The following is a 15,173-nucleotide window of genomic DNA, read 5'->3' as shown; positions in this document are numbered from 1 at the left end:
GGAGCACCTCTCCTATGAAGACAGGCTGAGAGAGTTGGGGCTTTTCAGCCTGGAGAAGAGGCTCCAGGGAGAACTTATAGCAGCCTTCCAGTACCTGAAGGGGCCTGCAGGAAAGTGAGAGAGGGACTTTTTACAAGGGCATGGAGTGATAGGACGAGGGGGGGAACAGTTTTAAACTGAAAGAGGATAGATTTAGATATTAGGAAGAAATTCTTTACCGTGAGGGTGGTGAGACACTGGCACAGGTTGCCCAGAGAAGCTGTGGATGCCCCCTCCCTGGCAGTGTTCAAGGTCAGGTTGGATGGGATTTTGAGCAACCTGGTCTAGTGGAAGCTGGCCCTGCCTGTGGCAGGGGCATTGGAACTAGATGATCTTTAAGGTCTTGTCCAACCCAAACCATTCTATGATTCTACCCAGTTCTGAGTGTGCCAAAGTCCTCTAGTTCATGAAAGTATCCAAAAACCTTAGAATGAGCTTGGCTGAGCATCTCTGCGCATCCAGGTATTGAAGAGAAGGAGATCCAGGCTCAATCCTCCCAGAGATTGCGTTGTGCCGGCCAGGGCAGCCATGCTGTAGGGCCGTGCCCCTTGTCACTGAAGAAATCCTGCTGGAGACCAGAGAGGGAAGGAAGGGGACTCTGCAGGTGGCGAGAGGGCACCAAGCAAAGAGCTGCTCTCTCCCAAACACAGAGGAGGAAATGCTGTCCTGAGCCTCCTGCATCTGGCCTGTTGTATGAACCATGCATTCCCTTGAATTGTTCTGATGAGCATATTTTGGAGTTGTCTGCAGGCCAGCTGTCCCTGAGCTGGGGCTGGGGGCTGCTTCTGGCCAAGCCAGCTTTATTCCTGCTTCCTTCCCTCTCTCATGGTCCCTTTCACCTTCTCTGTTAGATCACTCAGTGCCTTGCAAGTCCAGCTCCCATCTCCAGTTCTAATGTGCTACATTCATCAAGATAAAACACAGTATTTCTATGCCCATTGCATGCTCACAGGTATTTTTAAAGGTAAAGCCATCCCATGCTGGCTGGACGGAAGTCCCAGTAGACAGTAGAGGCAGAAGTTGTGTCTCATCAGAATAACAACAGCCAGAAAACTTCATTTCTGCTCCAATCTGTGCATAGAGCATTTTTTTCTGGTGCTTTCCTCCTTTGGTTGCTCCCCAAATAACATTGGGTTGTTGCCCATTTACCAGTGGAAGCAGCTGATAGTGATTGAATAATTTTGCATTTGGATGTGTAAGACAGCACTTGCTGTCTTGTTTTGTGCCTGATTGGATTAGCATGGCTCTTTACATAGCTGATTGATGCAAACTTGATTTTCTCTCTGAGCTTCCACTGATCACTAGAAATTCCCATTTTGAATAAATGCTCCTGCAAGAAAATAAGTTTTCTGGATTGTTCAGATGAAATGAAAGCACACTAAACCTCTGGGTTTGAGTTGGTTAGTTCTTTGACCAAAAAAAACCAGAATGGGCTTGGAAGACAGTGTCTCATCTAGTGCTGATTTTTTTAATTTGTTTTTTTTATCATCATCATAGGGAATAGTTCCTTAAAAATCAGTCAGCAACTTCAACAGCTGAATACGTGGTGTTGAGAGACAACTTGTGTGCTTTGCTGAATTCTGGTACCAGTGCCCACTTCCTAGAGAAGTTCCCACCCTGCCTGTGTCAGCGTAACCCTCACTTCTCCTCTGAAGCATCTGTCCGTTGCAGTAGCTGTCATCATGCCTTTTTACAGCAAAAGTTTCTCTCAAGGTGTGCCCACTTCAGCTTTGCAACAGATAAGACATATCAGTTAATGAAATAAATAGCTCAAGTAGCTCACGTTCGGCATTTAGATGCTCTCAGCAGGCTGAGTATTTGGGGGCTAGGAAGACGTGGTAAGAGCAAGGTGGGGAACAGTGGCTAGATGCAGGCGTTTGTACCTAGCATTGTGTGTGAGGTGCTACTCTTCCGTGTGTCTCCTGTTGGCAGATTTCTAGAGTCCTTAAGAAAAAAAAAACAAACCCACAGAGGAACATGCTATCTTTATTCATGGCAGTTTCCACTGCCTCCTTTTTCTCCCTTGTCCTGTTATCAGAAACAACTTGCTCCAGAGTCAGTTTAAAACTCCTCCAATGTTTTCCTGGGCCCGTTGAGGACCAGAATTGCAACAACCAGCATTCCAAGCAGCAGCAGGTAGGGAAGACCCACGTGGACTATAGAAAGCTCAGGGCTTCTTGGCTGTCCTTGGGATGTTCCAAGAGTAATCCATCAAACACAAGCGTGCAGCAGTCTCAAGCACAGTTAGCATCTCACTGACGCATGCGGTGGCTTTCCTGCTGGGGATCTGAAATGGGCACAGGATGTTATTCTGAGCACCGGGAGACAGCTGGGGACATGATACCGCATCCTCATCACACATCGCCACATCCCAGTGGCAATGCGGGAAGTACTTGCTTTCCACAGTTTTCTTGCTAGCATCTAAACTTTGTCCAAATTTCATGAACCAAAACACTTGAAAGGCAGATACAAAATAAAGATGGAAGAGTGTGTGCCCCAGACTCCATTCATTCAACTACCAAATAGGTGTTAGTTCATCTCTGAGACAACACAAAGGTATTTCTATAGCCAGTTCTCCCTCATCAGTGACACCTTAAAAGGCATATTAGGAAAGCTACCCACTTGCTTACACTATATGGCTGTAAGGAAAAGATAACAGTTATCAGTACGAGGGGATCAGTTCTCTCTAAGTGATCCTTCAGACCAACAATATGGATATGGGCAAATTCATCGACTGTGTCTCCTTTCCCCATGTGCCGTCATTGATATGAATGCAAACAACTGGGATGGGAGCACAAAGAGAATATAGCTTTAGCCCATAAAAATGGCACTTCTTTAACACAACCAGTACAAACGTCTGCTGCCTGAGTGGTTTGGGGCAAGATAATGGCCTTATTTATGCCACTGTGCATGCAAGTAACTTTGCTGCTTTTAACAGAAGCAGTCTGGGCTTGTATGAGCAGTGTTTGTTTCTCTGCTGTGAGTTTATGGGTTGTTATGAGGCATTTCATATTAGAAACAGACATATTTACAAGGTTGTTTCCTGAAAATAAACTGTTGTTTGGTGTCCAATCTTAGAGCATCTATTAATGTTTGGCTCTTAGTATTTAATATGTTGTTTCATTTTAACTGTAGTCTGACACCCACATAACAGCACATTGCATAGACAGGCTGCCTTGGTGCTTACCTTTTCTTGCACTGGCCAATCAACATAAATATTATGAGGCTACTTGACAAACTCAGAATGACTGGAATGAGGATAAATAGCTGCTTGTCCTCCTTTCTGGACACTGCAAAGGTAAATGACAGTAAATAAGAAAATGTTAGCTTCCAGAATGAGCCATATTACCTCTTACAAAGATTGGGCTCAGATGCAAAATCAACGTGTCCAGGTTTGTTACCCTACATTCATTCATTCATTCATTCATTTATTTATTACAGATATATGCCAGGTCTATGTTACTGTATAGAGTATCATACTCCTTCAGGGTAACATATATCTTGCATATATATGTAGCCACCATTATGTGCCTCTTCCCTGCCTTCTGCATCTTGCAGCAGAGCGAGCGCACATGGGGACAGCCCTGTAGAGCCTATGGGGTGCAAAGGAGCTGTTCTGTGGTCTGGGGCAGCCAGGAGGTTGCCCTGCAGAGAGACTCCGAGTGCCACGTGCCCTCTCTTGCAAAGCAGTCACCAGAGAGCCTCTGAGTACCATATGCCCTCTATTGCAAAGCAGTCACTTCTCCATCACATCTGTCCCTGTGCAGTGGGGAAAGGTGCTGGGGTAGAAGTGTTAGTATTTTGGGGCTTGCCTGCTAAGTGCACTGGAGATGCAAAGCTATAGGAATGGCTGTGCTAGAGTAGGTTGAGGGTGTAACTAAACCAGGATACCACCCCCAGTGCTGGACACCAGCAGGTGCCCATGGCAGCCATCAGTGCTTGGTCCCAAACAGGCTTTATAAAGGATGTAAAAGAAACGCTGGTTACTTCGGGTTCCATACCAGAGAAACACTCCTGCGTCCATTCACTCCAAAAGCCCTGGTCAGCACAGACAATATTTGTTTTCCCCCTGACACGAACACATGAAATGTGGCTTTGATTTGCTCTGGAAATGGTTAAAGTGGTCTCCATTTGGGTTGACACAGACTGAGAAACAAAACAGAGAGAACAAATGTCAAGGAATTACGTGCCACCACCAGTAGCTCTCTGGCATGGCCTGATGTTTCTGAACATAGTCTCCAGGCTCCGCTAACCCTTGGATTATGTTTTGGCAGTTTTAAATGATTTCATAATAGTTTTGGACCAGCTAATGCCAATAAGATAATTATGGAGAAGAATCTACTGAAAATACATACAGTCTGGCAGGCGCCATCATGTATGTTGCCATTTATACCTGTTAATTTATGGAATCTTTCATTAAGTTAAGAAGACTCATGTGTAGAATATGGCAATTGAAGAAAAAAAATCCTTCAGATGTCCCCTATGATTAATTAGTTCTTGCCATTTTTGCTATCAAAACTGCACCTGGATAACGCACAAGGAAGAAGCACCATGCATAAAAGACGTGTTGTGTCCCAGGCCACTTCTTTGGAGAGATTAGAATTATAGTTTCATTGGACCAAGTTGTGCCACGATATTCAGGAAGACAAACCACAACAAACTTTAAATTTCCGTGATGACAGCTTTCTGAGGTAACAGGCAGGAGGCCTGAGAAAGTGATCGCTCAGAGACTCACGCTGGGATCTGGTACTGCTAAAGCAAATGCTGCGGCTGGAGGTCACGGTGTTAAGTAGGAACACGTGCAACGGAGGAGCCGATCAGCATTTTCCACCGGCAGCACCCGCTGATGTCCCTGTGCAGCCCATGCACAGGGTAGCTAAGGCGCCATCTGCAACTCGTTGCGAACCCCAATATTCCAGCGTGCCTCCCCGCTGCTGGCCATCGGGCAGGGTCCCCCCACCCCTTCCCTCCCAGCAGCACGGCGTGTGTTGTCCCTACCGCCCAGGCAGCCTTGGCCTCCCCCTGCTCTTCTGCCAGCTGAACCTCGTACTCCAGGCACTGGGGCGGTGTTTCCCCACCTGGTGGGCTCCACACCACGTGGAGCTCCTCGGATGCAGACATGGAAACCACCAGCTGCTTCGGGGGAGAGGGCTTTGCTGCGGGGGGGGAACAAAAAGAGAGAAGGTCAAGAGGTGCAATCAAACAGCTCCTGCTAGGAAAGGCTTCAGTTAATCACAGCCAACCGCTGTGCCTTTTCTCCGCTGGTGGGATTTCTGAGCTCCCATTGCTATCAGCCGCGATGCTGCAGGAGCAGGATGCCGCTGAGGCTGGAGGGTGGGTTGTTTATTTTAACTTGACACGTGGGCTGGGCTGGGCCCTTGCTCTGGGCTGCAGTGCGGGGGTTTTGAAACGCTGGAGTGTGAGGCTCGTGCTCGGCACGTTCCCCTCGAAGCATGGCCAGCTAGCCCTCCCTGGGCTGCGAGGGCAGCCTCGGCCCCTGCAGTGAGACACCGCAACGGTGTTGGCCTGACACTCTCTGCATCCCAGGAGAGGCTCTGGTTTATGTCAGATGCCCAAAGCCACACATGAAGCCCACGGCAGCACTAATTGAATCCAGGAATCCTGCTTATTAGCCCAGTGGCTTAACTGGAGGACTAGTTACTTATCCTCCTGACATTGACATGTGGGTAAATGCATCAGCATGGTAAGAGCCCACAATAAACAGCGAGAATGTGTATCGGGTTATACATCATGCTGTGCTTTGCTTCCTTTCCCTGTCTCTGATGGGTTTGAAATCCACCTTTGCTCTGGCAGACCCCATCACACCTTGCACTCAGTCCTCCCCAGCCCTTGGCTTGGTTTGAACAAGGTGGGTCCCCAGAGCCCTGCCGCATTCCTGCCAGCATTACCTAGGTTGTGAAGGCGAAGGGTGACATACAACGGCCGTAGCAGAGTGGCTGCCGCCGAGCCATTGACACAAATGATCAGGTCCTTATATTCTGCCTGGCTCAGGTTTTGCAACATGCAGCCGATGTTTATACCGTGCTCCTGAATATAGACATCACACTGCGCTGCGTGGTCCATCCCCTCATACCTAGCAGTGTATTAGGAAAATGGAAAAAAAAAAACCTAAGCAAAGCAATGGCAGTTACTACTTCGGTAAAGCCTTTTTTTTAAGATTGGACCTAAGCCTCGAGTATCACCTGTATCCTACCCATCCTTTGCCTTTCGCAAGTGATCCGAAGCACAGTGTTATGCATCGGTCACCTGGACTCCTGCTATGGGAAAAGTGTGAGGAAGAGAAAAAAAACAAATTAACATGCACAAATGGCTTCCCAGGTTGGTTTGTAGGCTGTGTCAGCCTCTCCCCAAGCCCATTCCTGGAGCACAAGGGGCTTCATGAGGTGCCACTGGGTGAGTGGAGCCAGGGCAGGATCTGGCCCCTGCTCACGGAGACACCCATCCTCCCATAGGGCACTTAATGGCACCATCAGCCACCAACTCTGGAATTGCAGAAAGGTCCCCTCCCAAGTTAAAATGCAGTGGTTTGTGGCAGGTGACATGTGCCATGAATGTAATGAGTGTTAATGAGCTGCTACGGCTGATTGCGGGTAGGTCCCATGCATCCACACGGGCACATAATGGAAACCCAGGGGTGGGAGCAAGGAATGGGTATGCTGGTTATTAGCTAACATGCAGCCACAACCCTGTCCTCTCAAACTGCCTCCTGTCTTTGGGGGCCACGCCCCAAAGCTTAGCTGCTGGCCCCATCCTGGAAATACTAAGTGGTGATTCATATGACTTTTTAAGATTCCCGCTGGGTTAGTGCCCGTGAGGCAGGGCTGAATCCAGCCTCTGTACTTTACACCTGATGAAAGTTTCCCTGCACAGCACCTTATGTTTGGGGGAAAAGCTTCCCGTAGTAGTGCTATAAAAATTAACTCACAGGGATCAAAGGATGCCATGGCTGTGTTCCCACCCACACTCGTTATACAATGGGACCCAGCTCCAAATGCCTGGTTTTGTTACAGGCGGTTAAATAAGGATGAGCTTGTTGGGTTTTTTTGTGGTGTTTTGTTTTTTTTTTTTAGGAACAAATAACGAATTTCCATGGTTTCCTTCAAGCAGACCTTTGTAGTTAGCAAAATAGCTTTAAATCAGTGTTTCTGCTTTGAAGACTATTTCCAAGAAACTATTTTTGGAAACTATTTTTAAAAAGCAGCTATGGTTTTCTACACATAACCCAAAGGCATGAAACCCAGCTATTTCCTAACTAGTCATCCTTACCATAGTATCACAGGAATTGAAGCACAAATGCAGCATTTACTTTGTCCAGAACACTAAGTCTAGCTTTGTGGGGTTTTTTTCAGAACAGAATCACTAGGCATCAGTATAAAAGAAACATCTGAGAAACATGCATTATTACTACCTTTTGGCAGCATGTTTGCTTGTACGAGATGTGCTAAGGCTATGAAAATATATTTGAAGAGTAAAACTGTTAGTTGCCAAGAAGCCTTGCTGTTTGTATAGGGTTCACTGAGCTTGGTAACCTCCTGCTTAATCCTGTCTTATAGAGATTGTGCACTGTGATCAGGGTAAATGTGCAGCCAGAATGATCCAGGTACGTTCAGCAAAGGGAAAGCACAAGGCTTCACGATGGACAACATGCAGAAAGCACTCCATGGGGGTGAATAAAAGGGAAAGGAGGAAGGGAGAAGGCACTCCCTGTAGAAGGTCAGCACGGGCCTGATTTTAAGGAAGGAAGAAGGGATTTGGTATTTCCTTGTCAGAAGGCATGTGTTATGTGGAACATTATTTCTGCTCATTCTGAGTGGATCGTGTAATAGCATTGCCAGCCATAAAAGCATATTTACTGTGGCATTTTAGTACCCTGAGAGGTTCACTTGGTGGCTGCCTGGATGTTTTTCTATTTTGCTGATACATACCAATAATATAGTTCATAATGTACGCTGCGAGAAGCAAGGAGACCTGGTTGCCAAGTGCACTTGAGATATTCCCAGTCATGATAGATGCAGTGGAAATTCTGAACCTCTGATTCCAGTTTTCCTGTCAAATGAGAAGAAAATAACCACTATTTAGCAATGTACCTGTCAGGCCCAGCAGAAATATCATTTTACATCTTTGGACAATTGTGTGCTGCAGTTGAAAGACAAAAAAGGGAAAGAAAAGAAGGCCAGTCACTGTTATTAGATAGTTTTGTTGCCAAGTACTCTGTTTCCTATAAAAGCCAGTTCACTGTACTAAGAGCAGAAAGATGCATAACTGACCTTTTCATTCAGTAGTAGAACTCATGCAGGGCAACCCAGCAGAGCTGGAGTACGGGTAGAGGGAAATGAGCCCCAAGTATCCAGTAACGACAACCACAGCCAGTGGAAGCAGAAATGCTCTGGTGTCTTATACCTCAACAAGCCCTGCAATGGCTTATCCATGCAGCAGCCAGCAGTGGTTCATGCAACAGGCTCATGCAAATTGTGAAACTGCAGCAGGTACCGAAGGCTGCTCCTAACCTTGCAATGGGACCTGAAAGGTAGCATATATCCAGTCACTTTGCACTTCCACATCATTGGTACACCGTCCTTTGAGCAGTGTCTGTACCTTCACTTCAGCAGTCCTGCTGAGGTCAAATCCAACTCTTAATTTTAGCTTCCTAGTAAAAATAACCTGGTTGAAAGACAGACTTTATAAGCACCTCTTTTGTCGCTAAGTGGGCTGCAGAATTAGCTATCATCGCTCCTGATCTAGCTGCGAGTAGGCTCATTTATGTCCTTTAATGTTTCTTTACATTTCTGTCTTGCTTCTCCTGCCCAGTGCTTCTCCAGCACTCTTGTACCACCTGCTCTGCCCAGCCTCGCTGGCTTTGAGTCCTTCCATCCCACAGGACACTAGCACACTTCCATCCCACAAGACAAGAGCAGACTATGGTTCAAGGGATCCCCACCAGCCAGGAGCACCAGGGGAGGGTCTGACAATGATACCACCATAAATCCAGATAAAAGGCTCTTGTTCATGATGTGAGATAATCAGAAACAGAAGGAACAACGAGTCTTGTAACTGCTGGTTCCCATGGGAATCACAACCACCCCCTGCAAGGATGAAGCAGCAGCCAGGCAGCACAGTGTGGGCTCACCACCGCATGCCGCTGGGCTTAGCCCTCTGCGGGACTTTTTGAGCACCCCCTCTGAAGGTTTTTCTTTTTTTTTTTTTCCCCTCAGACTTACTCACCCTTATTTTACACAAGGGAAAAATAAGTTGGCAAGAGTTACAACAAATGATGAGAGAGAGAGAATGTCATGTTAGCCCGAGCTGGACAGAAGTAATGTGCCATAAAAAGCATACACATGCTGCAGCAGGAACTGCGATGGCACAGCCCACAGTCAGGCTTTTTGTCAGCAGTTCCAGAGTGTAAGAGCCACGTTGAGCCATGTGTTTCTAACAGACATTGGTGACTCTTGCTTCCGCTGATGTCCCATGTTTTTTTTTCAGACTGACTATTCTTGGTGACCTTAGCTGGGGTCAAGGTTTTGGCAAGGCACCAGAGATTTTTTTTTCTAGTTTTTACATCTGCCTTGTATAAGAGACTTTTATTATTTGTGTTTTAGGGAATTCTGATGTGTTTTTAAAAACTGTTTTCCTTTGTTCTTTTTAAGTGCCAGTTAAAATCATCATAGAAGAATCTGCATGGCTCAAAGTGTGATGTGCATCATGACCAATGTGAGGTCAAAGAGCCCCTTTCCATGACCTCGTGATTGCAATCCATAGCTGAAACAGGGTGAGAGGCACTGTGCTCTTCCATCTCTGCAGGGTCCCATGGGATGGCTGGGCCAAAACCTTTTGTGTGATGCCTGAGCGCAGCTGGGCAGCTTGGCTTTGCTGTCTCGGGCGGATGAAGCAGATGACCAGCTCATGCAGGACATGCAGAAACCGTTCACAGCAAGAGGCTGGGGTCCACAGCACTGCTAACCAGATGTGACTGTTCCTTCTCTCTCTCCCCGGGCGCTTGAGCTGGCAAGCTCTCTAGTACTCCTGCTTTAGGATTGTGCAAAAAAATCTCTCTTTCTTTCAGGACACCAGTCTGTATTTTGGGTTGTTGGGGGACATCCTCAGCATATTTTTCATGTGTTCCTCAGTACTTTGCACCAATCAAGCAGCCTACTGCTGGGTTTCTCCTCTCCCCGCTGCATTTACCTTCCTAACCCTGCAGCAGCTTTCATCTTCTAAGCACTCCCAAAATATATTCCTACAACCTTTCCTGCACTGTGCCTGTCTGCTATTTGCCCTGCTACACATTAGTGAGAGAAGACTGACAATTTTATTGTAGACCTGAGTTAAGAGTCAACCATATCTAAAAGACAAAAGTAAATGGTAATTAGAAACACCCTTCTGGATAAAGGGAATGTTAGAGCATTAGGATAATTAATGAAATTTAATCTTTTATTTATTCATCACTTTGCATCCCTAAGGATCTGTTGACACTGAGCTTCAGTTCAAGCCCTGTAAAGACTTTTTCTAAAAAGTGTAGTGCCTTTTACAATGAGGAATGCTACTAGATATTATTGGATTATTTTGGCAGCCAGCACCACACCCTCTGACAGAAACAGCCCCTTCTCTGAGTGCTGCTGCTGTTACATTTCAAAACATGTTCCTGTTCCCGTCTGGCAAAATATTCACACCATTGGAACAGTCTGGCTTTTTCATGGAAAGCTGGAACTGCTTTGGTACCACTGCTCTTCAAAATGCAAACATAAACCTATGCAGGAACTAAAGCCTGGAGTTAAGAGGATTAAACCGTGCCTTGTCTTACCTTCCAGTCTCTGTCACCAGTGTTCCGGTATTCAAACTTGTATTTTACTGTGCATTCATTGAAGGTTTGTACATGGGGTGGAGGTTTCCACTCTATATCGAGAGAACCTAAGAGTCCAGGGTCAGTGATCTGAAGATCTTGTGGGGGAGCAACTAAATTAAAAACAAAGCAGGGGGTAAACCAGAGTGTCGATGTAAAGAAAACAAAACCAAAAAAAAGTCATGAAATTTGATTAGATGACAAATGCAGCTGGTGGATGTGGAGGGCAGCACTGCTGGGCCAGGTCCAGCCCTGGCCATTGAGTAGCCCGTTCTCAACAAACATGCACAAGCTCTGCTCCTGCCCACCCTGCAAAAAACAGGTTTTGCTGATGCTCAGAGAAAACACTCAAGGACCACTGAAAAGGCACAAAGAATGCCACATCTTTCACACTCTTTTTCAAGATGTTTTTAGCAAAACTGCTGTCTTGGGATGACCTTTCAAGTCCTACGTTTGATTACTTTGAACTTATGATATTTACTGACTGTCAGGACAAGTATCCTTGCAAACATTGTGTTCGGCACGTACACCAACATAGGGTGACAGATCACAGGGCAATTCATATTCTTTAACTGTAACAGACACAAATCACCCTTATTGCTTTAAGTATTCCTTTCAAGCATGTCAAAGATAGATTAATGAAAAACCAAGACAAAAACCATAAAGAAGCAGAAAAACAGGGTTAAAATCATTCTTATTTTGGACATCTATCAGCTATACAAAAATGTGCTTTTACAGTTAATCTGGCTTTTATTAAGCTATTGTAAGGTGCTGGCATATGTTAATAAATCAGCATATTATGGATTAATTCTGTACTAAGACATGCTTCCTAAAAGCCTGGCTCTCTATGGAGCTGTCATTCCCACGACGAAAGCTGTTTGGCTATTCAGTTTTATTAGTTCAAACGAAGTAAATTTTTGTAACATCTAAGCTCATTTTTCTCCACTGTCTAGAGGTGTGGTTATCTGTTTGGATTTCTACATACTCACTGCATGACACACTTTTTTCACGATGATTTGGAGGCCATCTCCCGGCAGTGTCAGCCCAGCATTGCCACGACTTCTCTGTTTGAGTCTGGCCTCCAGGTCACTGGCTTCTCTGACACCTTTTTCATGTCTTTGTCAGGATTTGCACAATTTTTTTCCTTTTTTTTTTTAATAAATCCATTGTGAAAGCAGACCCTGAGAATACCTTTCAGTGGAAGACGGTGATATAAATCAAACTTTAACATGCTTCTTGGAAAGTTTGCAGAAAATTTCGCAGGGAGGATTTCTTTCTTCTAAGGAAACTCCCCCAAATGAAACACACCACTGCCAGCAGTCTTAAGATCCCACTGCTCCCATCATGTAAAGTTCCATGGGAGATTTGTTATTACGTTAAGTGGCAAAGCAGGGTATCATGGCAGTGTATTTAGGGAAGTGCTGGGGCAAGGAACAATAGACTATAATAATGTGGAGAAAAATTTATGTATTTTTCACTGTAACAAGTTAAACGCTCTCCCTTCCACCAGCTGTGAGTCCCATGAATGCATCCTGGGTTCAGAGGGTGGTGGTGGGCTTGCTCCAGCTCCAGGGGCAATGGGGCATGGCCCTGCACGTGCAATATCTTGCATTCATCAGCCCCATGTTCCTGCACGAGGTGAGGGTCTGATGTCGCTATGCTATGACAGGCCCAGATTTCCCATCATGGGCAGAGGAGGGGGAATAGGGGCACAGGCAGCTCTGCCTGTGCAAAGAGTGCTCAAGCTGGGCTCTTGGTGAGCATCAGAGTTGGGAGCGGGGGCGAGGTGAAGGCATCTCACTCACCTCCTGGGTCTTCACAAAAGTGCAAAGGCTCCAGGAAAGGGAGAAGCAGCACGGGCAAGAGCAAGTCTGCAGGAATGGTGCTTGAAGAGCTGCAGCTGCTAAAAAATGAATGAGTGGCTCATCCAGAACGGCCATTTATAGCCGTGCAGAGGAGGGAGGGGGGAGAAGGCGAAGGGGTGTTCCTCCCACAGACAGCCCAGGCTGAGAGCCCGCCAGGGCTGGCGTGAGGGAGGGCTTCCACATCACCCGTGCACTATGTCCTAGAGTCAAACTCCATTATGGTGGCTGGCACACATAATTTCCATAGCAGGCTGGCCAAGGAGATCTGCTGGCAGGACTGTGAGGTGGACTCTCCTGCGCTCAGGAAGCTCCTTCTGAGTGGAAAAATGCTGAGCCGCGCAGCTATGCAAACAAGGAAGCAAAAAGCTACTAGCCTTTGTCATGAGCCTCATGATAAGCTGTCAAGAGAGGATTAGATTGCTCAAAAATGGAATTTCTGGCTGGAAATGATAACGCTGTGGAATTTGTTTCCATCCTGAGCTTGAACCAAACAGTAATATTTTTTCAAAACAATCGCAACTGTAAACAGCAATTCTTGCAAAATAAATTTTGGCTGGATTTCAAAGGGAAGGGAAAAGCTTTGTGGGATGTAGCTTGCATTCTGGGATTTGATTGGTTTTTACATATCAGCACTGCCTCTTGTAGTTTCTCATTTTCACAGGATGACAAACCAGTCTCACTCACATCATTCATACGGAACACAGGACTAGAAATACTCTGTTTCATTATCCAGTCTTGAAGTAAAGCTGCTCCTGAATGTTTCTTGGAAAAAAAAAAAAAACACAACAACTTCTCTACCTCGGTTGCATGGCAGTGAGTCAGAGAGCGACGTGCAATCTGTGGCCGCAGCCCTCATGGCCACCTGCTCCTGGCTGCCATGCACGTTCGCTTGAACATTGTAGCTTTGATGACTATCCATCTGCTTATCCCCAGCTGCTGCCCACTGCCTCGCCCCGCGCCATGTGGTGCCTCAGGTGTTGCAAGCAGCAGGAGGTTTTGTTATTTTCTACCTATTTTGCCAGTGGAAAAATGGTAGCCTGGCAGATGCCCGCCCGTATCTTCTATGTCTGCATTCTCTGTGCTGGTCAGAGAGGTACAGGTCACTTTCGTGTTTTGAGGAGCCCATTTTAAAGGCAACACTGCTTCGCTTGGCATGGTAACGGTGTGTTTGCTGGCAGCTTTCCGTGCGTGATGGCTGGCAGGACAGGGAGCCTCTCAGTGTCCTCCTGGCCACGTTCTCACCTCTCCACCACGCACTGCCTGCAGCAGGGAGGTCCAGACCTGCTCGGTGTCTCTCTGAAGAAGGAAAGCTTTTGGGTGCAAAGTCCCAGCTACTGGAGGCCAAAAGGGCTGGGGTTGGCAGGTGCGGTGCAACAAAGAGGTGCTTGAAGGCTTGAAGCAAAGGGTGCTTGAAGTGCCTTTGCCATGGATGATAACTTGCAGAGCAACATTTAGAAGAAAGTATTATTCTCCAATTATTCCCCACTTATTCTCTTCTGCCTTGCGTTTCTTACACCCACAGTGTGTCCTGCTGGGACCATGCTCAGGAGCATTTATGTATCCAAGTGGTATTTATATTTGATAACTCTATATCAAACAATATATTCGCTGTGCACCAAAGGCAGTTTCTGCTCCTTTTGAAGTGACTCAGAAAAATATCCACTAAACACACAATATATTTACACAATTGATTGCAGGTTTATAAATCAGCCACTTGCTGTAACACACACACACAAAGAACAGCTTTGGCTGAACAACTAACTTCATAAAGGGCCCAAGTTAACGTGAAGCATGCGTTAGGCAGGGACACGAACAGCATGCTGGGCTTTACCTGCAGTGTGCGACGAGGAGGAAGAGACCACGCAGCCCCACACCAGTGCCACGGAGAGAGCATAAAGCCACTGGAGAGCCATTCAGAGGTCAGACGTGAGGGGTTCCCGCTGGAAGGTGTGCGGCGTCAGAAACGCAGTCCTGTGGCACGCGTGCGAGGAGGCTGGAGAAACAGAGCGGAGTTGAAAGGCTCCAGCGCATCAGTGGGGCCCTGGCATTCCCTCTGCGGGGTGAGCACTGACAACAAGCGCCTTTTTACTCATTTACCAAGTCTGATTAATCATTTCCCAGAGGACTTTCATTTGTAACTTTTGGGGATGACAACACACGCATGACTTTGGCTTCGTTTGAAATAGTTTCTGGCTAGCTAAGCACATTCTCCGAAGGCACGTCAGCCTGTACTTCAGTCACCGCGCTGTCTGCCGCGTGTCTTCTGTGGAAGGGGTGATGCAGCTGGGCGACTGAGCCGCCTGCTGTAGGAAGTGCCTCAGAGCAATGACATTTTCATTAAAAAAAACCACCCAAAACAGAAAGTCTGAACCTTGCCTTATCCAATAAACAGACACGTCTTATGCAAC

General features: G+C 46.5%; 1 protein-coding gene across 1 annotated transcript; it reads right to left on the bottom strand.

Moving 5' to 3' along the window:
• Positions 1 to 2,283: 2,283 nt before the first annotated feature.
• IL13RA2 (interleukin 13 receptor subunit alpha 2) lies at positions 2,284 to 14,678 on the bottom strand. Its single transcript, XM_068412079.1, has 9 exons — positions 14,597 to 14,678; positions 10,862 to 11,013; positions 8,568 to 8,721; positions 7,986 to 8,106; positions 5,949 to 6,133; positions 5,038 to 5,195; positions 4,041 to 4,185; positions 3,227 to 3,329; positions 2,284 to 2,326 (listed from the first exon to the last, which is right to left on the bottom strand). The coding sequence occupies exons 1-9, from the start codon at positions 14,676 to 14,678 to the stop codon at positions 2,284 to 2,286; spliced, it is 1,143 nt and encodes a 380-aa protein (XP_068268180.1).
• Positions 14,679 to 15,173: the final 495 nt, after the last annotated feature.

This window comes from Nyctibius grandis, chromosome 13 (assembly GCF_013368605.1).
Source record: "Nyctibius grandis isolate bNycGra1 chromosome 13, bNycGra1.pri, whole genome shotgun sequence".
Lineage (NCBI taxonomy): Eukaryota > Metazoa > Chordata > Aves > Nyctibiiformes > Nyctibiidae > Nyctibius > Nyctibius grandis.
Note: the sequence above shows the minus strand (reverse complement) of the source record. Positions and strands in the feature narration are given on the sequence as shown.